The following is a 23306-nucleotide window of genomic DNA, read 5'->3' as shown; positions in this document are numbered from 1 at the left end:
ACAATGCAATCTCTTTTATCATTATGGGAAAACCCACAGTCTGTTGGTGGAATGCTCTGAGGAGACCATCACTTCATCAGCAGTGATGCCTACTGTTGATCAAACAAGCAACTGAAGTGACAGATAATCTAAAGAGGCCTATGGATGCTTCTGGGCAAGAAGTAGAAATTATGTCTAAGGGAAGCCTGCTGCCCTGCAAGGAAGACTGATAATATGGAAAGATACCAGGCGCTTCTGCTACCAAGAGACTAAGAATAAGATATAAGATATAAACAGATCTTATAGGAATTCTTAACCACTTAGCCTAAGGAAATCCAAAACCACTTTCAGGAAGCTGGCCCAAAGACCCAGGCAGGGAGTTTCCTGCTAAGACTGAAGGAAGACAAGAAAAAACAGCAGACAGTAATATTTATGCCAGGTTGTCACAATTCTGAGAACTCCAGCGGCAACAAAGGAATGTCACAATCCTGAGAACTTCAGCAGCAACAAAGGAATATGGTAATGAGAAGTAATATCTTCTTCAGGAATTCCATGCCCTTATATACCACTAAGCCTCACTGAAGATTTAACTTATGCCTGACCTGTAAATTTTGTAAGACAGAGCATCAGGGGAATACTCTAGTGAAGAGTGTGTAAATGGGAGGTTTAGGCTGATTTTTATGTACTTCAATCCAGGCAGAATTTTCTTAAACCATTTTAGAACCAGTCAGCATTAGGATGGGACAGAAGCTTTTATCTGTAGTTTTGATTATGGTCACCAAAGGAAACAAACCAACATGATACAGACGCTATCAAGTCACAAACCCTACAGGAAGTTACATGGATGCCTCTAATCTTCTTCTCTTTTTTTTAGCAAACCTGTTTGCTAGCTTTAAAGGTAATAATTAACAGCCCTAAAGGATTTTCAGTGAATCATATTGTTGAACTTTTCGGTATTGATCCTAGGTAATTGGTAACCTTATTTTTTCTAGGTGTTTTGAAATGCAATCTCTGAAATGTTTTGAAATGCACTCTCTGAAATGAACATAGCAATCAACATCACTCTTGCTCATTTGGGGTATTTTTGAAGCAAATGGAATCCTAATGTTTTAAAGCTATTTGATGTTTGGAATCTACATTTCTGTGGTGTCTTAAATGCAATCCCTTAAAATTAAATGGACATAGAAGCCACAGCAATACAAAGAGAACAGGAGTGAGGCTTTGTGCTATCAAAGTTGCCATCTTGAATTTTGCACTCTTCAATTTAGATTAATTTTAAAAGCCTTTCAATTCACAAAGTGGCCAAAAACAAAACAACAAGACATTTTTCCCCATAGCAATTATCAATCAGGAAGAAAAGGTAAGCAAGAGATTCAGGGAGAGAAAAGACAGAAAGGGGAAGGCAACTGAAAGGAAGAGAGAGAAATGACATCAGAGAAAAGAAAAGGGATGCCCTAATTTTTGGCAATCCATGTTGCTCTCCTAGACTTTGGACTCTGGATCTAATGGGCTATGGAGGCCTTATTTAGTAACCAATGGTCTTCTGGCAGGGAAAGATGGTCAATCAGTGATGGTCAATCAGTATTGTTTGAAGAATTTCAACATCTAAAAACCAGATTGCCTGTGTTTCAGACATTTCCTGATTCTACTGTATCTGTAGAGAGAGCAAAGAAAGGCTAATGATGCTAAAATCCTCAAAGACAATTGTTCTGCTGAAGAAAAAGACATTCTCTGTTTTCCTCTTACTAACTCAAGGAAGCACTATAATAGTATTATACCATAGATACCTTGGATTTCTGTTCTAAAATCTTGTCTCTTGAGCTTTCCTGAAAAGCTATTTTTTCAGAAAAAGAAAAAAGCCCATCTCAGCAATAAACTTCAAATATCTAATTATTTAAAGGCAACTAGAATATATTACATTCATTGGAAAAACTTAGGTGAAAGAAGAGTCAAAGAATTAAGAGAAAAAGATGGAGGTTAGAGAACTAATCAGGAATTTAGCTTGAATGGAAGGGAGGGTTACCTTTTATGAATTGTAGCAGCACTTTTTAGTACATTAAAGAGCAATTCAGTTGCATATTTGGAGAGGCCACAGTCAAATTTTAGGGGCTACCGGCTGTACACCATTTTTTTTTTGAGACAAACTTTTGGATTGTTGAAGGGATTTCATCAGCTACATTGCATCTTAATTATAGCTTTTTTCATATTATAAAAATGAATTACAAGTTAACCAGTGAGTTTCAAATTAAAATTCTTAGTTTCATGGTTGTGTTCTTTAAATAGATAGAAGGAACATGTTCCCCTCTTCCCTTCAAACCTGCATCCTGTGCTTATCTTGTGGATTGAACTCTTTCTCTTCACACACCTTCCTTAACTAGGATATTCACAACTTATTGATGGACAACTCTCCATTTTTCTTTGATTTGATGTTTATTAATTTCCCCCAATAGTGTATTTTTTATACTACAAGAAATCTTGGTTATACAGATGGCTCCTAATAGAAATGCTCAGAATGAAGTTACATAGCAAATATCTATGTAGTTTAGCTTTAACTGTAAAATTCAATTCATCTATATCACCATAAGCAACTAAACCATTTCCCCCACTAGACCAAAGGTTAAAGAAGGCAAAATAACAAATGTCAGATAGACATACATGGGATGGAAAAGAAATTCTGTACAGATTTTAAGGGGTATAAATGATATTATTTGTAAAAATGGCCTCTGGTGCAGCCTGAAAGTATTTGCCTTTCCCTGTCTTATTCCTCAAAAATTCACAAAAAGGAGGATATTTGGAAAAAATATATTCAAAAATGCCCATTTTGAGGGAACAAATATACAATCTCCCTGAAGATGAACTTGGCTTCTGATGACAACATGGATATGTCCATGCTGTTTTTTAAAATAGTAATACTGAGATGGTTTCTTATTGATGTCTTTAGGGATTAGCCTACATCATTGAAATTTCCTGGTAGTTTTTCATACAAGTGATATTACCCTTAGATTTTTGAGATCAAATACGGTTAACTAGATTTTACCACTAAGATAGCTGATGTATTTGGAGTAGTTGGATATAAAAAAAAATGCAGATATTTATAATTTAGAAAAAATACCCAAATGAAAACTAAAAAAGGGAATTTTAAGAAAGTTGTAAACATCAAATGTGCCTTGTCCAGCATTAAAAAAATATACAAAGAAAATTTTGATGGAAAGTAAATATGTTTTGCACACCACGGACTCCAAGATGGATCCAGTTCAGGTTGACCTGTTTATCCTAATATGCAATTGTCTAAACCTTAAAGCTCAGTTAGTTCAACTCTGCTTATATTTTGATGTGGATTTGCAGGAAAGTTGATTCAAATGTGTGATATAGGATTTGTCTACACCTTGTACAAAATATGTACTATCTAATATTTTTCACACTGAGAGGCACTTCATCCTGTTTGTATATTGGCTTTTTATTATTGTATTAGGGATTGGAAATATAATTTCTGGATCTAACTTTTTATTATACAACAAGTGTGATCTGTAATGGTTCTAATGGGGATATTAAATCAAATGTTGTTACTTATAATGAACAATAATGAAAACAAGGAGTTTGAAAGCAATTTCCCAAAGCCTCATCTTGTAAGAACACTAGTATCATGGATATCTCTAAGTACATCTATGTTGTCTTCAATCCTTGTCTAATTACTTCAATTTTTGGGATAGTGAGGATAGTTGTATGATTAATTCAAGAGATGCCAGCAAAAGTCTCTAAACATTCATGCTAGCAACATGAAAACTGATGACATGGTTATGACATCCTATGAGCGGATCACAGAATGACCTATTTCTGACAGTTGCTTCTGTTTTTCTAGCACTTAAGCTTTTGTCCCTTCCCAGTCTGTCAGTCAGTGCTGCTTGCCGAAGGATCAGATGGGGCTTTCACGAGGCAGATGGTGTCACCTTCAGGGTCCCCTTCAGAGGCGATTTGTTCTCTTCCCCGACTATACATTTCTCGAAGGCCATTGACCATATTTGACCCAACACTGATATTTTCCATGAAGGGCTCTGTAAGAACAACAACAACAAAAAAAAGTTACATCCAGCTTCTTTTTCGATTGGATCTTCTTTTCTTCTAATTGTTTCTTCACATCTTTTAATACTGAACCATTTGAAGCATCCCCTGGTCATGTGACCATGATTTACAATGTTTCTTTTGGAAACTGGTGTTTACTTCTAGTTTCGGCAAAAAAATACCCCACAGCAATCATGACCACAACATTAGTAACTGTGGCACTTGCTTTATGGCCGCTGCAAAAATTGTTGTAAAATCTGGTGTGGTCACATGGCAACCTAGAATCAAATTCAGATGTACTGGAGAAAAGAAACAGATGTCATCTTCTGAAACTCTGAATGTTAAAGCAATTTGTTACATAGGGAAAGATGGATGCTCTTTGAATGAGCTTTCTCCTGATCCAGTTGGGTCAGTAATCCAAGACTTTGAAAGACATGCAGTCCCTAACCCATGTTTACAAAGCCTTTTCCTCTAGAATTCCTTTGATCTTATAGCAGGGTTCAAAAACAAAGCAGAATGGGGCAATTCTAAGATTTTGGGCTCGACTAGGGTTTAAAAAAAGTCAGAAGACAATGGCAATTTGCTTCTATATTGCTTCAAAGAAAATTTAAAGGATGTGCACATATAATCACCAGATGTCAAGTTCAACTATTTATTTATTTTATTTATTGGTTCGATTTATATGCCGCCTTTTTCTGGAGACTCAGGGCGGCTTACAATGTGTTAAGCAATAGCCTTCATACTTTTGTATATACCTGCTTAGTAGGGCTTTTGGCCCCTCCTAAGCGGTGTTCTTTTTTATACAAAGTCAGTTTATTGCCCCCACAATCTGGGTCCTCATTTTACCTACCTCGAAAGGATGGAAGGCTGAGTCAACCTTGAGCCTGGTGAGATTTGAACTTGCAGTAATTGCAGGCAGCTGGTGCTACTTAACAGCACTTTAGTCTGCTGCACCACCAAGGCTCTTGTACTATCCTATATGTGTGTAAATAAAGTAGATAGGTAAGGATCCAATTAACTATTTTTATAAAGAAAGAAAATGTTATTGGTGGTTAAGAATAATCTGGATTACAATTTGGATTTAAGGCTATGTAGAATTTTTATACCAATAATTATTTGAAGCATTATAGGGACAAAACAAGAATTCTAGTGCATGCTTTATAAGATAGCAATTTGGATCTAAAACGATTTATCCAAATCAAGAGGAAATGAATCAATTGAAGTAGCACATTATTTGGAATCTGCTATTAGAAACTATGCATATATGCTTCCATTCCAGGCCCCCGTATACTCTCATATTAGACAGTTTTTTTATTGTTATTGGCCTGGGCCTCATGCTATGTGCCTTCAGATTACCTTTCCTTGAAGACCATAGGACAGGGTTTATATATCTTCAGATGTTATATTAGCTAGTAACTAATAGCTTATTGAGACTCTTCAGGCATAAGTATTCTCCAAGGCCTGTGGGTTCAAATCTCATTAAAGAGTTGAATAAAAAACATCTAATATGGAAGATGCCTACATCAGAAGATGTCCAATAAGGACAAAACATATAGTGTAGGGCTGTCAAATTCCCGGCCTATAGGTCAGATGTATCATGCACTGGCCATGCCTATGCCCTGTTTAGCGAAGGGGGAACAGTCCTGATATGTCATATGATGCTGTTGTGACAATGTCAGTTTGACACTCCTGATATGGTGCCTTCTATTGGTCACTAGCTAATATAGCATCTAAAGGAGCAGACTTTGTCAGCTATTCTGCAAATTGTGAACCTGTGTACATAAGCAAATAAAATCTGGGGGATCCTGCCAAGTGGTCAAATGTTGAAAAACACTTATTAACTTCTTACCTCGGCTCCGTGTGAAAGGATTCAGTGCAGATAATTTCACTCCCTTTTTCCACAGGTAAAACACTAAACCCCCAATAAGTAAAATAATAGCTAGCAGGCTTAAAATGACTGCAGCAGTTCTGCCTGAGCCTGGAAAGTGGGCAAGAAGAAAAGTCAAGAGTAAGAGAGCTGCATTATTGTTCCCTTCCTGATCATAATTCATAAAATTTGGAAAGGATATATACCTGACTGTCCTTCACATACGGCTCCCGCATAGGAGCCACAGATGCATTTCTTGGAAGCTGTGGTTGCGGCTTGGCACTCAGCAAGGGATGATTCTGTTCCTTTACATTTCACATTATCCAGAAACGCTGGGCCAACACCCATGCCATATTCATTGCCCTTGGGCACAGACAATGCTGAACCGCAGCCCAATTGTCGACATATCACTGTGGCTTCCTTAAGACTCCAACCTGAATCCCCAATAGAGAGCCAGGTGCCATTATAGTTCAACTCTACTCGTCCAGTACAGGCATTGGGGCCATTTGCTAATCGTACATTCAGGGGACCTAGAAAACAAAAGAGAGTTAACTTGATCTTCCCAACTGATATAGTGCGTCCCGGTGCTCAATTTGAGATTATTTCAGCCACAATTAAGATTTTGGAAATATTTGTTTTCCTCTCTAGCATTCTAAGTGTGAATTTAACAGAATAACAGATTTGGAAGGGACCTTGGAGATTTTCTAGTGAATTCCTTGCTCAAGCAGGAAAACCTATACCATTTGATTCTTCTTCAATTAACCCCTTCAATTAACTTAACCCTATAGGAGGCATAGGGAGTGGCCTTAAAGGATAGAAGAAAAAGCTGCTACCAACATGATAATCAGGAAAGTGGGACTTTAGCTTGGGCCAAGGAAATAACTCGAGAAATTGTCTCAAATAAGCCCCTCCCTAGTTCATCCAAAGATAAAGGGAGGGAGGGAGGGAAGGGGGAAGCAGATTCAGACTTGCAGATTCTGCTACAAAAGCTTTACCATAAACATTTTTGTGTTGAATTGATGTTTTACTGACAAAGAAATAAAGGGAGACTACTATAGATCTATTTTAAGCTATTTAGCTCTCATCAGCTAGACATACCCTTCTAGGATCCAAGCCCATGCTACTTATATATTAAATAGATGTATTAACCTCTAAGCCATGGACCCTCCCCACTTTGTTGTTTATACCAGGAAAAAGATTAAGTATTTTTTTATCAGGGCAACCTGGTCTACCCAATTATGGAACGAAGCATACTGCCATAAATAGTTCTGATTTATATGATATTGTTTCTTAGACTGATCTACCAAGTAAAGCTGATAAACTCGATCCTTCTAAAGCTGTTGAATTTTTCAATTTTATTATATAATATAAACAAAAAGACTTTTTCCATGATTGGCACAGTTTTGTAAAGGAAAGGCTTTCACATAAATTCACCTGATTCAATTATAAATTGGAAATTAATAGTGAAAACATTTAATCAAGCAACAAAGCACATCAGGCAGCATATACATGTTCTTAAAAGTTCATTTAAAGTACAAGTTGGAAGATGTCAGTAAAATAGTTTACTGTTTTTTGCACTATGTTTAGAGCAACTTATTAAGTGACAAATTGGAAAGAGGGAAGAAACATTTAAATAATGCTTCAGAACATTAGTGCAAAACTTTTTTGGGCAAATAATTGGATGGCGATAGAACAAAACTCATTAAATTGCATTTTAATTAACTTGAACTACATGATGACTAAGATAGTAGTCATTCACAAAATTAGTCTCCATTTATTTAATTAGATTCTTCGATCACACAAACAATTACAGTTCAGTAATAACTTTAGAGAGATTTAGCTAAGGCATCAAGATATCACTTTGGGGAAGGCTGTATACCCATTCTAATGTATTTAGTGGGAAAGTACAGATTCTTGATTTATGCTTGGTTCAGACCAAAAGAGGGAGATCAGAAACTTTAAAGTAACCACAGTTCCCTGCTAATCTAAACTTGGAAAGTATGATTTGTTAAAACAGACCAAAAACCAAAACCACAGTTTGCTCTGGCTTACTTTTTTGCAAACTAGTTTAAAGGGGAGGATATCTGTTAGACCATGTCTAGCCCATTGATCAAAAGGAGTAAAATAAATTGTTTTCAGTAGCTTTGCTTTTTTGAACATACCTACTAAGTCTTTAAGTGAGGACTAAGGGATGAGAAGGCCCATCTCAGATTTGCTTTGAAGCTCAGAGTGCTCCACTTATATCCTTGTGGGGAAATTTATAACTGCACAGACTTTTGTACATAATGCAAAATCTGTAGTTACATCTAAATTGGTTTAAATTTATGGACTGGCATATTAATGCAGAAGAAGTACTGCCTTCTTTGAAGAAGGATATGCAATAACAAACTGAAAAGCTGTAGGAAACAAAGATGTGTATGTTGTTTTGGCTCTAGTTCATCTGTCTTCCATATTGCTTTCCATTCTCCATATTTTTGATTGAGCATTTGAGGTTAAATACAACTCTGGAACATTTAAAGGATTCTGAACCTCCCTTTATTCCAAACTGAAGTTGTGTCCGCGCACACACATACACTTAAACTTTAAGCTACAAGCATTTGTATTTAATTTGCAATTTCGTCCAACTGTAAGTTACCTGAGCAAACTGCACCAGCATCTTCTGAATGATCACAGTCATGCTCTCCTACAGAACGTCCTCGGCAATCTTTGATTGACATTTCTGTCCCAGTGCAGTTCACGTCATCCAGAAAAATAGGGCCAGTACCTCTTCCAAAGTGTGCCCCAGACTGGGATTCCAAAGGAATGCCACACTTTAACTGCTTACACACCACAGCTACATCTTGAAGGCCCCATCCATCATCACATACAGTTCCCCATTGCTGTTGGTGATAGACTTCAACCCGGCCTGCACAAGAGTTTGGACCATCTTCTAGTCTTATCTTTGCCACATTAAGGGTGAAAGTGTCTACAGAATAAACAGATTTCATACAATTTAAACAGTATGTCAAGACTTTCAATCCACTAAAATAGAGCTTCCCCCCTTCCCCTCAGAAAATCTTTCTGATTACCTCCCCAAATCCAAGTACGAGACAGTGTAAGTACAAAGTCTCTCCAAACATGTTGTGATAGTTGAGGGCTGGAGGAAGAAATGGAAGAGGAGAATCCTATAGGCACTTCTCTGCTAGTCTCAGAAGAATTAACCTTCCTCTTCCACCCAAAGTTTTGCATTCCTACTTGTTCTCACCATTCAATTCAGAAAGAATCTCCTCTTACTGAGAATAGACTCATGACTTCTGTTCTCAAAAGATTCCTCCCCACTCAATTGCCTCAAAATCTTTTATCTTTTAGGCATATCTTTAGGCATGAAAAAAATCTGGAAAGCCACTAAACAGCAGCATCTCTCCATTACCATGTAGTGGTTACCCAGATGTTTGCAACTCAGATAGACCTGGCATATTCTCTTTACCCTCATTCTTCATGAGCTGGAAATTGGTGGAGGAGGAGAATCAAAAGAGAGAAATATCAGGCCTCAGCAGATGCCAGGGAAGCTGAATGATCTGAATCTTTCACTACCAGCAAAAATTGGGACAACAGGAATAGCAAGAGAGAAAGAACTGGGAGCAATAGTATCCCTTTACTCCTTCCTTCCTTCCTTCCTTCCTTCCTTCCTTCCTTCCTTCCTTCCTTCCTTCCTTCCTTCCTCCCTCCCTCCCTCCCTCCCTCCCTCCCTCCCTCCCTCCCCACTCATTTGACAATGTTCCTATTGAGGCCCAGCACTCCAGGCAATCACCAGAAATTTCTCCTAAGACATGTAGTATTTATTTGTTTTCATATAGTAATTATTCACTTTTTTGTGGCCCAGGTGCAGGAATCTTTCCCTGAGCAATGAGGTTTGATGAAGATGTGAGGCAAGGGAAAGGAATGGAAACTTCTTGTCTCCAGGCTCTAAGAAGTCTAGCTCACTTGCCTTCATTCTACTTCTATCATTGCCTCTGTCTAGCAACTTAGTAGAACATTAGAGTCTTTGGTGAAAAAAAGAAGTTGAAGGCTCATCCTGTCTGTTAGAAATGAATGCAAGGAAGATACAAAGCAAGGAAAGCTAAGATTTGCCAAGAAACACAACTGAGCTAATATGGCAAAATGCATTGATTGAGGTAACTAAAGTCTGGGTCCAATTTGTTGCCAATGTCTTTGCATCAGAAAGCTCTGCCATCAGGAAGTCTTAAAGGAAGATGTTAAACACAGCTGTCGACTGCTTTTCTTTATAGTATGCAAACTTTGTATCTCTTATGAATTAAGGGTGTCCAACCTAAGTGCCACCTCATTTTTGCAATCTCAAAATATTTCTTCCAAATAAAAAATTTGGTAGTAAATATATTGTGTTTCCTTGGAATTCCTATAGCATAGGCATATTATACATCTGCAGGAGTTAGCATGCTTCCCTAAGAAATTTTTTAAAAATACCAAATCTGGTGAGGTCAATGCCATACTGAGCTAAATTGAAAAGTGATGAAGCTGGGTGGCTGAAGAAAATAAGAAATTTTAGTAATGTCAATTAAGATTCTCAGTCAATCAGGTACAATTGTCTGGAAGTTGAGTGATGGCAACTGGAGTTCTTTTCTTGTTGGTTTGAAATGTTTAACCATTTATCCAAGTAGCTTCTTCAGTCTGAGCAAATTGGTTAGGGAGACCTTATATATGTCCTCTTGGAAGAAGTTTCATTTCTTCCCTAATCTAGATAGACTCATTGGGTGAATAGGTAAAGAGTCACTACGGTGTAAGTGTTACAACTCCTAAATCCTTTATCCTAGGTCCGTGATGACGAACCTGTTGCAATATGCCAGAAGTGGCACGCAGAGCCCTCTCTGTGAGTACGTGCACAGTCACCAGCTGCTCCTCTGGTTTCTGGTGCGCACATGCATGCCAGCCAACTGGTCTTTGTGCATGCCAGAGCACCAGAAAACGGCCTGAAAAAGGCCCAATAAACAGCCAAAAAATAGGCCCGAAAAACAGCCAAAAAATAGGCCATTTTTGGGGCTCTTTTGGGGCCTTCAGGCTACTTTTTGGGCTGTTTTCAGGCTGTTTTTCAGGCCTTTTTGAGGCTGTTTTTGGGCTGTTTTCAGGCCTTTTTTGGGCCACTTCCAGGCCATTTTTCAGGCCGTTTTTCAGGCCCAAAATGGCCCCAAAACAGCTTGGAAAACAGCTTGGAAAATGCCTCAGAAAACGGCCAAAAATGACCAAAACCCAGGCATTCGCATGCCAGCCAGATGGTCTTTGGATTTCCGGTGCTCTAGTACATGCACATGCACACACATGCACACATGTTCCAGTTTGGGCATCCAGTGCCAAAAAGGTTTGCCATCACTGTCCTAGGTGATTCCTTAAATATAACTTCTCTGATGAACGTTTGAAGTGGTTTTAAATTTAATCCTCCTGTGAATTGATGAAAGAGCAACATGAAAAAGGAGAACAGGTTCTATCTGAGGCTTCCACCTCTATTGAGGAAAAAATTTCTTCCTCTCTCAAAATGTGAACATTATTGTCCTCAAAACAGAATAGACAATGGACTGCAAAAATATCAAACAAGTCCTAGACTAAATCTTACCAAAAATATCACTAGAAGCCAAATCACCAAACAGAGACTTCAAGTAATATTTGTTTCAGGTGATCCTTTGGCTAAGGCATGCAACCTGACTCATTTGAAAAGTCAATCATACTAGGAGTGATCAGCAAAAAAAGAAAATGGTGAGATTCTAGTATCCGCTGACTGGACACTATAAAGGATTACACTATAAAGGATAACCATAATGGACCTGAAGGAGGTTGTGTGAGACAGAGAGGAATGGAGAATGCTAATCCATAGAGTAACCAAGAATCAGACATGACTGAATGATTGACAACAATGAGAGCAAAACTTTTTCTGAATTATGCCCCAAATAATATTTCTAAAACAATGCCACAATTTAGATGTTTATATATACAACAGTTATTGTATATCTGGAAGGTCCTATTTGTCATCTCACATGATCTCCATTGCTATTGGTTTACCCCCTTTTAATACATTTAATAAAGCTATGTGCTATGAAAACTTAGTCACTAATGCAAAAATGATCACAAATCACAACTTTGCCATAATGAATTACCTGAACAAATAACACTTGCATCTTGACCATGAACACAGTTGTTTGTCCCCTGGGTATTTGCTCTGCATTCTTGAAGGGAATTTTCTGTGCCTTCACAATTGACATCATCCATCCAGATGCGACCTAATCCACGCCCAAAATGAGCTCCTTTTGGAGCCGATCCAGCACCTCCACAGCCCAATTGCCTGCACACAACTTCTACCTCTTTTAAGTCCCAAGTCCGGTCACAGACTGTCCCCCACTCATCACTCCCAGATGTTCGAACCTCTACTCTTCCACTGCAGCGATTTGTGCCATTGACCAGCCTGACATTCTCTGAAAATAAAGCATCAAAGGGATAAATGGATTAGCCTCCTAGAGAATGTGTTTGGAAAGATTTATGTGAATAAATCTTTTCCCAAGAGACAAGAAGCATGTTTCAAACTGAGGTGGACCTACAATGCTCTTCAGAGAAACCAACAAGAACAGAACAAGTGAGAGAGATGATTTACTTTGTAAGCATATGCTTTACTTCAGATTATGGAGATATATCAGTATTATTTTTACTAAATTCCCTCTATCCTTGACTGATTGTAAATATGACAGATTATACCAATATGTTTCCAGTGTGTACCTGAGCCTTCTTTAGTTTTTTTCTCTTGCTGGAATTGATTATATTTGCAATGCAGAACATGACCATATACTACCCTTTCTAGAAATTAGAGTTACCCTGAAGTAGGTGGCCAATAAATTTTATAAATGAATAAACAAAATAAATAAATAATCTCTTTTTCCTGTGGAAGGAATCATTATTGGCTGGCAAAATATAAGAGACTGGACTGGATAAGATCAAATACCAATCTAATCAATATCCTATTTCACACAATTGTGAAACAGATGCCCTTCTGAAATGCACAAGTAGAACATCAGTGCAATACTCTATTACTCCTACTGGGCCTTATTCAGAAGACGTTGGTGGACAACATGAGACAATTTACAAAGTTCAAACCAAAAACCTCTCTGAAGATCAGGAATCATTGAAGATTGGAAATCAGTCTGATTATCTGTCTTTGTGTTGCTTTCTCCTAATATAGAATACATGTTCAAAGCCAGTCACCTGAACATACAACACCAGCATCTTCCCCGTGGTTACAGTCATTAGTTCCCCAAGGCTTGGCCTTGCAAGAAGTGAGGGAAGTTTCAGTTCCTGTGCATTCAACATCATCCAGCCAGATAGCATCATTTCCTCGACCAAACCGAGCTGAACGAGGGGCAGAAATGGCTGATCCACAATCAAGGTATCGACACACAACAACAGCTTCATTCAAGTCCCAGTTGTCATCACAAACAGTCCCATATTGCTGGAGATGAAATACTTCTACCCTCCCGGTACATCGGTGTGAGCCATTGACTAGTCTGAGCTCCACTGGATCTGAAAAGATAGAAGATATTATCAAAAGACCATTGACATTGAGGAAATTCCCCACAAAATTGATATGAACATTTTTACAACTTTTATAATCTTTGGCAAGATTGTCTCAAAATTCTTACAATCCTTGTCTCCACTAATATTTTTTTTGGTGGGGGAACATGTCAAGGAAGTCTGCTATAGACTGAGATAAGGACAACTTATTTTGATAAACTTGCATTTTTCAAATGTTGCTTACCTGCAAGCACACATGGTAGAAACTCTCATTATAAAAAAATCAGCAGGTGTGTTTGGAGGTGCTCATTATTTTTTGAACCCGGTAATTATCTCTCCAAATATATTCTGAATTGCTTTAGATTATTTTTTTTCTAATCTAATTAGAAGATAATTAATTATATTTTCTAATCATCTTTAGAATGAACTGGATCATGAAATATGCTTGGCATAATTCTTGTTTGTTTTTAATGAAAAGAAGGACTAGGGATGGCCTGATAGCAGCGTTCTAATATCTAAGGGGGTGCCACAAGGAAGAGGGTCAAGCTATTCTCCAAAGCACCTGAAGGCAGGAGAAGAAACAATGGATGGAATCTAATCAAGGAGAGAACCAACCTAGAACTAAGGAGAGATTTCCTGATAGTGAGAATAATAAAACAGTGGAATGGCTTGTCTCCAGAAGCTGTGAGTGCTCCAACACTGGAGGTCTTTAAGAAGAGATTGGATAACCATTTGTCTGACATGATATAGGCTTTCCTGCCTAAGCAGAGGGTTGGACTAGAAAAACGCTGAAGTTCCTTCCAACTCTGTTATTCTGTTTTTCAGCATCAGATTTTCATTGCTTGTGACTGTTAGGCTTTGGGTTTATGGTAACAACCCACTGTTACTTCTCCTTTCTTTGCAATTTAGTTATTATTAACTATCATTAAATTAAATGTGACTTTGATATTATTAACTGTTATGAACAATTACATTTTTTTTTCTGTAGCTGGACACTGGAAGAACATTACTGAAGATTACTCCTCCTTTCTTTTCTTTGTTGGGAGCTTGTAAGGCGGTAGGTAGGTAGGTAGGTAGGTAGGTAGGTAGGTAGGTAGGTAGATAGATAGATAGATAGATAGATAGATAGATAGATAGATAGATAGATAGATATTATTTCTCAGCTTGCTGGAAGAAAAAGCTGCAGAAAATTTGACAGATAATGGAGTAAAAGAAATTCCACCCTCCCCACCTTTTTAAATAAGCAATTAAAGAGAAATGTTAAGGTAAATATTAGTTATTGCAAGAATTTTGGAATAAGAGATTGGTATACCTCTTATTAAGCCTTAATAGTTAAAGTTGTAAAACTATTGCGTCTTTTGTCTTAAAGATAAAATTATTCAGCACAAGAATTAATAGATAGTTTCACTTCTCATCCAAGAAGATCTTAAGTTCTAACAGTTACAACTGAAGAAGCTTCTTGGATAAGAAGCAAAATGTTTTCAAAGAAAAAGCCAAGAAAGTTCAGTTGCCTTTTGAAAAAAGCATCTTTGGGACAAGTTTTTTATCCATTAAGCCTAAAAGAAAAGTTTCTGGTATCTTCTCTGTTAAAATATAAATCGAATTACTGTTGTTAAATGCCAGCATTATTTTATTAAAAAAGAATATTTTAAATTACAATTTTATGTAAATTTTAAGTCCTTCGTCCACATGTTTTTCCCTTTGTTCAAGCATTATATTATATCCAAAGCTCTTTTGTCATTGGATCATACAATGTTTCACATACTTATTCTCCAAATTCTATTTCAATAACAGTTTATACACCTTAGCAATAATATGTTTATTATTACCACACAATACAAGTTCTAATTCATTTTTACAAGGTCAAGTCTATGACTTCTAAAGTCTAATTTAAATCTTGTTTTATATTTGTTCAAAACCCTTAGGATGGCATGTCTAACAAAGTGATTGTTGAACTCAACATTTATTTTAACATTGTCATACCATAATAGGCATGCTATCCAAATTTTAGTTCATGGGCCTCTAATTCCAATAGTCTCTTGTTTTGGAGAATCACCCACTATTTTATCCAGACAAAACAACAGAGAATTCAAAATTTGGTAAGCCCAAACTTCCTCGTTCTTTAGCATCTTGTAATAGTTTATATGTAATATTTGGTTTTTTTTTCTTTCCATATGAATTTGGAAATATCCATTTGCCATTGTTTAAATGGAGTGTCAGTAATAAGTATCAGTAAAGTCTGAAATAAAAATAACGTATTTGGTAGGGCATTCAACTTAATTACAGAGATTCTACCCAATAAGGATAATTGCAAATGAAAGGTCTTTTTAAATATAATTTTGATATCAAGTACATTGTTTTGAAACAATTTAAAATTTGTATTTATCCATATAGCCCCAAGATATTTCATTTTTCCCCATCTTGAAACCTGACATTTTTTGTTAATATTTCATAATCCTGAAAAGCCTTATTCTAGACAAGCATTGTTATTTTCTGTTTATTTGTTTTGAAGTCTGTTAATACTCTAAAGTCATTTAGGTTCTTCATCAAGTATTCTATACCTGTTTTTGGGCCTTGCAAAAATATGACTAAGATTATGTTTATATACTATGTGAACTATAAGAACTCTGGGTCATTTAACAAACCACTTTTTTTTAAAAAAAGGAAAACATCCTTGTCTTTGTGTGATTTGAGAATCTGGTAACCGAAAGACTCCAGTCTGATTTAATAAATATCAGAGTGAAGTGCTCTTCACTAAGTTAATGCAACTAATACATTAAGTTGCATTAGCAGAGGGATACAATCAAGATCAAGTTAGGTACTAATATTATAAAGCCTTAGTAAGACCACACCTAGAATACTGCACACAGTTTTGGTCACCACACTATAAAAAAGATGTTGAGATTCTAGAAAGAATGCAGAGAAGAGTACCAAGATGATTAAGAACAGTTGCAGTAACTGGGCATGGCTCGTCTAGTGAAGGGAAGAACCAGTGGAGACATGACAGCAATGTTCCAATATTTGAGGGTCTGCCACAGTGAGGAGAGGGTCAAGCTATTTTCCAAAGTACCTGAAGGCCAGACAAGGAATAATAGATGGAAACTGAACAAGGAGAAATTCAACCTGGAAATAAGGAGAAATTTTCTGACATTGAGAGTAATCAACCAATGGAACAGCTTGCCTTCAGACATTGTGAGAGCTTCATCACTGGAAGCTTTCAAGAAGAGATTGGACTGCCATCTGTCAGAAATGTTGTAGGGTCTGCTTGGGCATGGGGCTGGACTAGATGACCTACAAGGTCCCTTCCAACTCTGTTAATCTGTATCTACTGTATCTGTATCTACCCTTCCTGATGTGAGTTGATGTCCAACCATGAATTCATTTAAAATATGTGAGAATTGCTGATCTATCTTAAAAGTACCTTGTTGGAGGTTAGAGGAACAATTTATAGATTAGCAAAAATATTATTTCAAAATATTTGTATTTTATGTTTCCTCCATATTAAATGTCTTTTCATTATAGATTTATGAAGATTAGAATATATATCCCAATATTCAGCCATTATAAATATCCCCAAAACAATTGGAATAATTAAAATAAAAATTCCAAATCATCTAAAACTAACCTGCACACTCCACCCCAGCATCTTCTGCGTGGCGGCAGTTATTTGTTCCCCAAGCGCTTGCTGTGCATTGACTGAGGGAGTTTTCTGATCCATGGCAGTTCACATCATCTAGCCAAATTGGCCCTGTTCCCTCTCCAAAATATGCCTTTCTTCGGGCTCTCAAAGCAACACCACAGCCCATTTCCCTGCAGATCACCTCAGCATGCTTGATGTCCCAGCGGTCATCACACACAGTCCCCCACTGTTGGTCATGGAAGATTTCCACTCTTCCTGAACAGCGGCTTACGCCGTTCACCAGTCGGAGTTCTGGTGGGAAATAAAAGGTTGAAAAATGACAACATCATAAAATAAATTGTTGGCAAGGTTCTTGAATATCTAACTGCTGGGCCATTTCACCCAAATGGAAGGAATATAAGAAAAAAAAAACAGCTTCTTGTTAGGAAGCATGCTTTTAATCATCATCATCATCACATCTAATATTCTCCATAAAGAGAAATTCTTGACCCTTTTTGCTTCCAGAAATCTTAGTTCCTGACGTTTACAGAAGAGCAACTTTTAAGAAGCAAATTACTTATTTGAAATGAATAAATTCATCCTTACTGAGGAAACATCTTTTTAATCTCAATATATAAGAAATAGAAGCAACAAGAGATGAGAAGGAACAAATACTAATTGAATAGGCACTTAAATCTTCTTCAACTCAACAGCTACACCTGACCATTGGCTAACATACCAAGAACCATATATATAGGGCAATCATATGTAGGCAGCCAAAATCTAAATGAACAATAGATGCAGAGGAAAGAAAAGAAAAGCAATGCTAACTTATTATTTGAGTCAGTCTCCAAACCCTTTATATATTACCCCTCCTTAAGTGCATACCTGAACATACAGCACCAGCATCTTCTCCATGGTTGCAGTTGTGTTCTCCCCAAGATTTTAGACGACAGTCACGAAGACCAGCTTCTGTTCCTTTACATTTGACATCATCCAGCCAAATGGGATCATTTCCTTTTCCAAATTTTGCTCCTCGTGGGGCTGCTAAAGCTATTCCACAGCCCAGTTCCTTGCACACAACTTGTGCATTGGTGAGCTCCCAGCCATCGTCACAGACTGTTCCCCACTGTTGGTTGTGCAGCACTTCAACTCTCCCAGAACAACGACTTGTACCATTCACCAATCTGACTTCATATGGGTCTGAAATGGTTAGAGTCACTGTTATTTTCCTACTTCTTTTCCTGTATGAAAGCTAGATAGAATCAACACAAGAGTTTGGACCTATATTTGATTTAATGTGTCACACTCAGTCATAATATGCCTTGTTTGATTGTGATTTGTGAATGGTCAAGAATTAAATGGTCATGATTTATTCTAACATAGTAACTCATGATCTGACATTGTTGACTTCAACTGTTGCTTAGCATACTGTGTCATCAGAAATATGCAGTTTGTTTATCATTTCCTGATTTATTCCTGATCAGTTTTATGCCCTGCTCAATATTTTAATGAAGCCTAAAGGACAAGGACACAAGACAACAAAACTGCTAAAATGGAACGAACTAGAAACTGGCCAAACAAAATATTACTTTCTTGATCTGCAAGATTTTTTTTGTGTGTGGGTGTGGTCTTGAAACAAGCCATGGTTTATAGGGATGATTGAAAGCATGTGTTTTTAAACAATTTCCAAGCTCCTAATTAGTGGCATCCATGGTATGGAGCAGGGAGATTGTTGAAGGAGAGGAAAGATGGCATCTAAATCCAAGACTGCTCCTAGGTATAGTATGTGTGTTGACATCCACAGAGGACAAAGTTTGTACAGTAATGCTACAATTGCCGCCTTGGTTGTTGTGACAATGTCTACATTCTCCCCTCATGTTGCAGCTGATTATTAGATTTCTTACTTTTTTTTCACTAGGACTAAACAGTTCAAGCAGTCTTTGATGTGATACGTAGTCAATGTTGACTTTAAATGGCAGGTGGTTGTCAGATAATTGCTTGTTCATATACCAATTTGGATATCTACCTCTTTCTTCCTTTCTTTCTTTCTTTCTTTCTTTCTTTCTTTCTTTCTTTCTTTCTTTCTTTCTTTCTTTCTTTCTTTCTCTCTCTCTCTCTCTCTCTCTCTCTCTCTCTCTCTCTCTCTCTCTCTCTCTCTCTCTCTCTCTCTCTCTCTCTCTCTTTCTCTTTCTAGAGGAGTCTGATGAGAAACCATTTAGCTAATTTTAGGCCTACTGACCCAATTTTAAATGCTGCTATAATCTGCCTGCATGTCTGCCAAATATTTCTAACTTATTTCAAAAAATCATTCTTTACCCTCAGCTGAACCAAGCTATGTCAGTTTTATCCAGAAACCATACCATGGCTAAACAACTGGCAACTAAATCAGGAGTTTAATCTTGATCTGGGTTACTGATTCCAACATAACTGGCCAAGTTACCTGAGCATTCCACACTTGCATCCCTGCTGTGGGCACAGCTATGCTCTCCCCAAGGTCTTTTTGGGCATTCATTCAGAAAAGCTTCTTTTCCTGTGCAGTTCACTCTGTCTAGCCAAATGACTCCAGATCCTTGGCCAAACTGTGCTCCTCCAACGGCCTTTAGGGCAGTTCCACACTCCAGTTCTCTGCACACCACATTGGCATCATTTAAATCCCAGTCCTCATCACACACAGTCCCCCATTGCTTGTTGTGGTATATCTCAAGCCTTCCTGCACAACGAGTAGGTCCACCTACTAGTCGAAGTTCTGATGGGACAAAAGAAGTAAGTAAAGTGGCATATCCTCCAAATACAATTTACACAACTTTGAGGAAAAATATATTTACCAGGGGAAAACAAAAATATGATGTAAATTTTGTATACATATTAAAAATATAATCAGAAGTCAGATAATGATCTTGGGATAGCAGAAAGGACCCTGTGAGCAAAATCACATCTGATTGTTTCTGATATGTCCAAGCCAGCCCATTCAAAGTTCACCAAGGTTTTTGTCATTGCCTATATCAGCACTCTAGGTGACCATCTAAAACAGGGGTCCCCAACCTTTTGGACCTCAGGGACCACTAAATTCATAATTTTAAATCCCGTTGACCACTAATAAGATCTGCCTAATGACCGGCTGGATGGGCGTGGCTAGGTGGTCATGTGACTGGGTGGGCATGACCAACTCGATGGCCAACTCAATGTCATTCACATCGACGGGCACCTCACCAGCTTCTACTCATCCCTCCCCTCCCAGCCACTCCTCTCCTGCCCACCCGGGTTCTTTAGGGCCCCAACAGGAAGCAGTTGTTGGAGCTAAGCAGCCACCATGAGAAAGAGTTGGCAAAACAGCTGCCTCAGTTCAAATTGGATCTCTCTGAGAAAGAGGCTCAGCAAAAGCACCTCACTGAGGACTACGACCATACGCTTTCCAAGGAGTGGCAGGAGTGCAAGGCCAGGTACTGGTGCCTGGAGGCTCAGCAGGCTGAGATGGTCAGCCAGTTCCAGGCCATAATGCAGTCCCACTGGAACAAGGCCTTCCGGCTCTTCGCCACCAGCGGTACTTCTCTCCAGCCTTTGCCCAAAGCCCCGCACCAGGACGCTGAAGCCGACCCCAAATCATAATTTCTGCCCCCTTCCGACCCACATAAAAAGAGCCTGAAGGTGGAGACTCTCTGCAGCAACACAAACATTCATTGCACGTATCCAGCCCAGGGGCAGTAGTTTGAGGACCCCTGATTTAGTGCAATATAAAAAAATGCAAATAATGTTTCTGTGGACCACCAAAATTTTCTTGCGGACCACCAGTAGTCCACGGACCACCAGTTGGTGATCGCTGATCTAAAAGACTTCAAGCTACAGTCTTTTGGACCAGTCTTTGCTACATCACTTAATCTGAAGTTTTTCTTTTCTGTCTAAGAGGAGCCTCACTAGGTAGCAAGACCTTGGTGTCAGGTTTCAATGTCGTCTCAAATAAAATAAATTGCATTTCCTCTACCTGCATTTACTCTAGTGCTGACACTTGATTGATCTTAAAAAGTCAAGCAGTCCTGGATCTACTTAGTGCTTGAATGGGAGAACCCCTGGAAAAAGGTTGGACTGGTATGTCAACAAAACAAATAAATGCAGAAAAGAAATTTCCTCCTGGAAGAAAGCAATGGCTAGCAACTTCTATATTGCTTCAAAAAAGCAACATGATACATACACACAGTCAACTGGAATCATGGCTTATTTCACACTTTTTCATCATTCTACCCTCATAGGAAAGCAAAAGTGTTATTTTGCCATGATTCCACCTCCCACCTCTTGACAAAAATATTTATCAAGACAGGGGGAAAACTGCCTTAATTCATTGACCATGCCCTTTTTCACAAGCATTCCTGAAAGTTCTCTGAAATAAAAGATGACAACTTGTTTGTGTGCAAGTTATGTTTCAGAAATGTTTGCATCTGGTATATCACAACAGGCCTCTGATAACTCGGTGTATTTTATTGCACTGGAATTATTTTCAATACTATATTGATTATTTCGGAGAGGGCTCGCAATCTGGGAGTCCTTCTGGATACGCAGCTGTCCTTGGAGGAACATCTGATAGCTGTGGCTAGGGGGACTTTTTGTCAGGTTCGCCTGATACGCCAGTTGCGGCCTTTTCTTGATCGAGATTCCCTACACACAGTCATTCATGCCCTCGTCACCTCTCACCTGGACTACTGCAACGCTCTCTACATGGGGCTCCCCTGAGGGGCACCCGGAGGCTCCAACTGGTCCAGAATGCAGCCATGTGGGTAGTTACGGGAGCTGCATGGCACTCCCATACAACACCTCTCCTGCGTGAACTGCACTGGCTCCCAGTGGTCTTCTGGGTGCGCTTCAAGGTGTTGGTTATCACCTTTAAAGTGCTCCATGGCATAGGACCTAGATATCTTCGAGACCGCCTGCTGCTACCAATGGCCGCCCATCGACCTGTGCACTCCCACAGAGAGAGCCTCCTTGGGGTGCCATCAGCCAAACAATGTAGGCTGGTGATCGCTGGAGGTAGGGCCTTCTCTTTGGGGGTACCCTCTGGAACCAACTGCCCCCAGAGATAAGGAGAATCCAAGACCTTGGTGCCTTCTGCCATGCCCTTAAAACTTTCTTTTTTCAGCAAGCCGGGCTGGCTTAACACTTTTAAATGTTTTTAATTGGTTTGCCATTAAAAATAAAAATAAAATTTATTTTGATACGTTCTTCCAGACTTTCTTTCCCTTTAATAAGGAAACAACATGAAGGGCCTCTCAAAACTACACATCAGTTTTAGCCACTTCTGCTTTCCTATTATTTTTTTCACTTATTTCTTTAGCATTCTTTTCTTATATTAAAACCATTTTGGGCTTACCTTTAAAGGAAAACTGTTAAAATAGATGCAAATATAAAACAAATAAATGTATAAATAGAAACAAAAAAAGAATAAACAAATATGTAATTACTAAGTAGTCTATTTATCCACCAAACTATGTAAACTGAATTTATGAGATGTTTTCAGAAAAAGTGATCCACCCCCTCCAACACACTCAGCTTCAGTCCTGAGTTTTCAGAAATATTTCTTACCTGCACATACCACACCAGCGTCTTCTGAATGAGTGCAGTCATGTTCCCCCCATGTTTTTGCTGGACATTTGCTGATGGCTGTCTCTGATCCTGTGCAGTTCACACCATCTAGCCATATGGGACCAGCTCCAGCTCCATAACGAGAACCACGTGGGGCTGCCAGTGCATTCCCACAGCCTAAATACTGGCATACAACTGTGGCGTCATCAAGGTCCCAGTCGTCATCGCAAATAGTTCCCCAGAGTTTTTCATGCAAGATCTCAACTCTCCCTGAACAATGATTGGGACCATTTGATAATCTGATCTCAGGTGGTTCTGAAGAGAGAAATGTTGATAAGGAATGAAGTTCACTGCACAATTGGTTTTCTACAATTCCTAAGGTCTCTTTTAACACTGCAGCCCTGCAAATGAATATATTTTAATGTGACATTTTAGATGGCTCCATTCTTATTGTTAATATTCACTCTCTTCTTTGCCTTTTTTATATTTTAATAATAATTGTTTTCAAGTTTTGTTAATAACTGTTTTTATTTTATTGATTTGTTACCTATATACTGCCCAGAATAAGTTTTTGTGAGATGGGTAACCATATAAATTTGATAAATAAATAAAATATGCATTGTGATTATGGAAAAGAGCATTAGCCTATGTTTGATTCAAAAAGAG

General features: G+C 38.2%; 1 protein-coding gene across 1 annotated transcript in view; it reads right to left on the bottom strand.

The window, feature by feature from the left end:
* Positions 1 to 2390: 2390 nt before the first annotated feature.
* Positions 2391 to 23306, bottom strand: part of LOC117668983 (scavenger receptor cysteine-rich domain-containing protein DMBT1-like) — a 36566-nt gene continuing 15650 nt past the window's right edge. Inside the window, exons 4-13 of the mRNA XM_034423066.3 lie at positions 22641 to 22955; positions 19513 to 19818; positions 17958 to 18272; positions 17076 to 17381; positions 13145 to 13459; positions 12049 to 12363; positions 8541 to 8870; positions 6112 to 6435; positions 5888 to 6016; positions 2391 to 4031 (exon numbers count right to left, since the gene is read on the bottom strand). Of these exons, the coding sequence (XP_034278957.1) occupies positions 3868 to 4031; positions 5888 to 6016; positions 6112 to 6435; positions 8541 to 8870; positions 12049 to 12363; positions 13145 to 13459; positions 17076 to 17381; positions 17958 to 18272; positions 19513 to 19818; positions 22641 to 22955 (2819 nt within the window). The 3' untranslated portion in view covers positions 2391 to 3867. The remainder of the gene's footprint in view (positions 4032 to 5887; positions 6017 to 6111; positions 6436 to 8540; positions 8871 to 12048; positions 12364 to 13144; positions 13460 to 17075; positions 17382 to 17957; positions 18273 to 19512; positions 19819 to 22640; positions 22956 to 23306) is intronic.

The sequence above is a fragment of the Pantherophis guttatus genome, chromosome 4 (assembly GCF_059756535.1).
Source record: "Pantherophis guttatus breed Tessera chromosome 4, ASM5975653v1, whole genome shotgun sequence".
Classification (NCBI taxonomy): Eukaryota; Metazoa; Chordata; class Lepidosauria; order Squamata; family Colubridae; genus Pantherophis; species Pantherophis guttatus.
The sequence above is the reverse complement of the archived record's forward strand: the minus strand, read 5'-3'. Positions and strand labels throughout refer to the sequence as shown.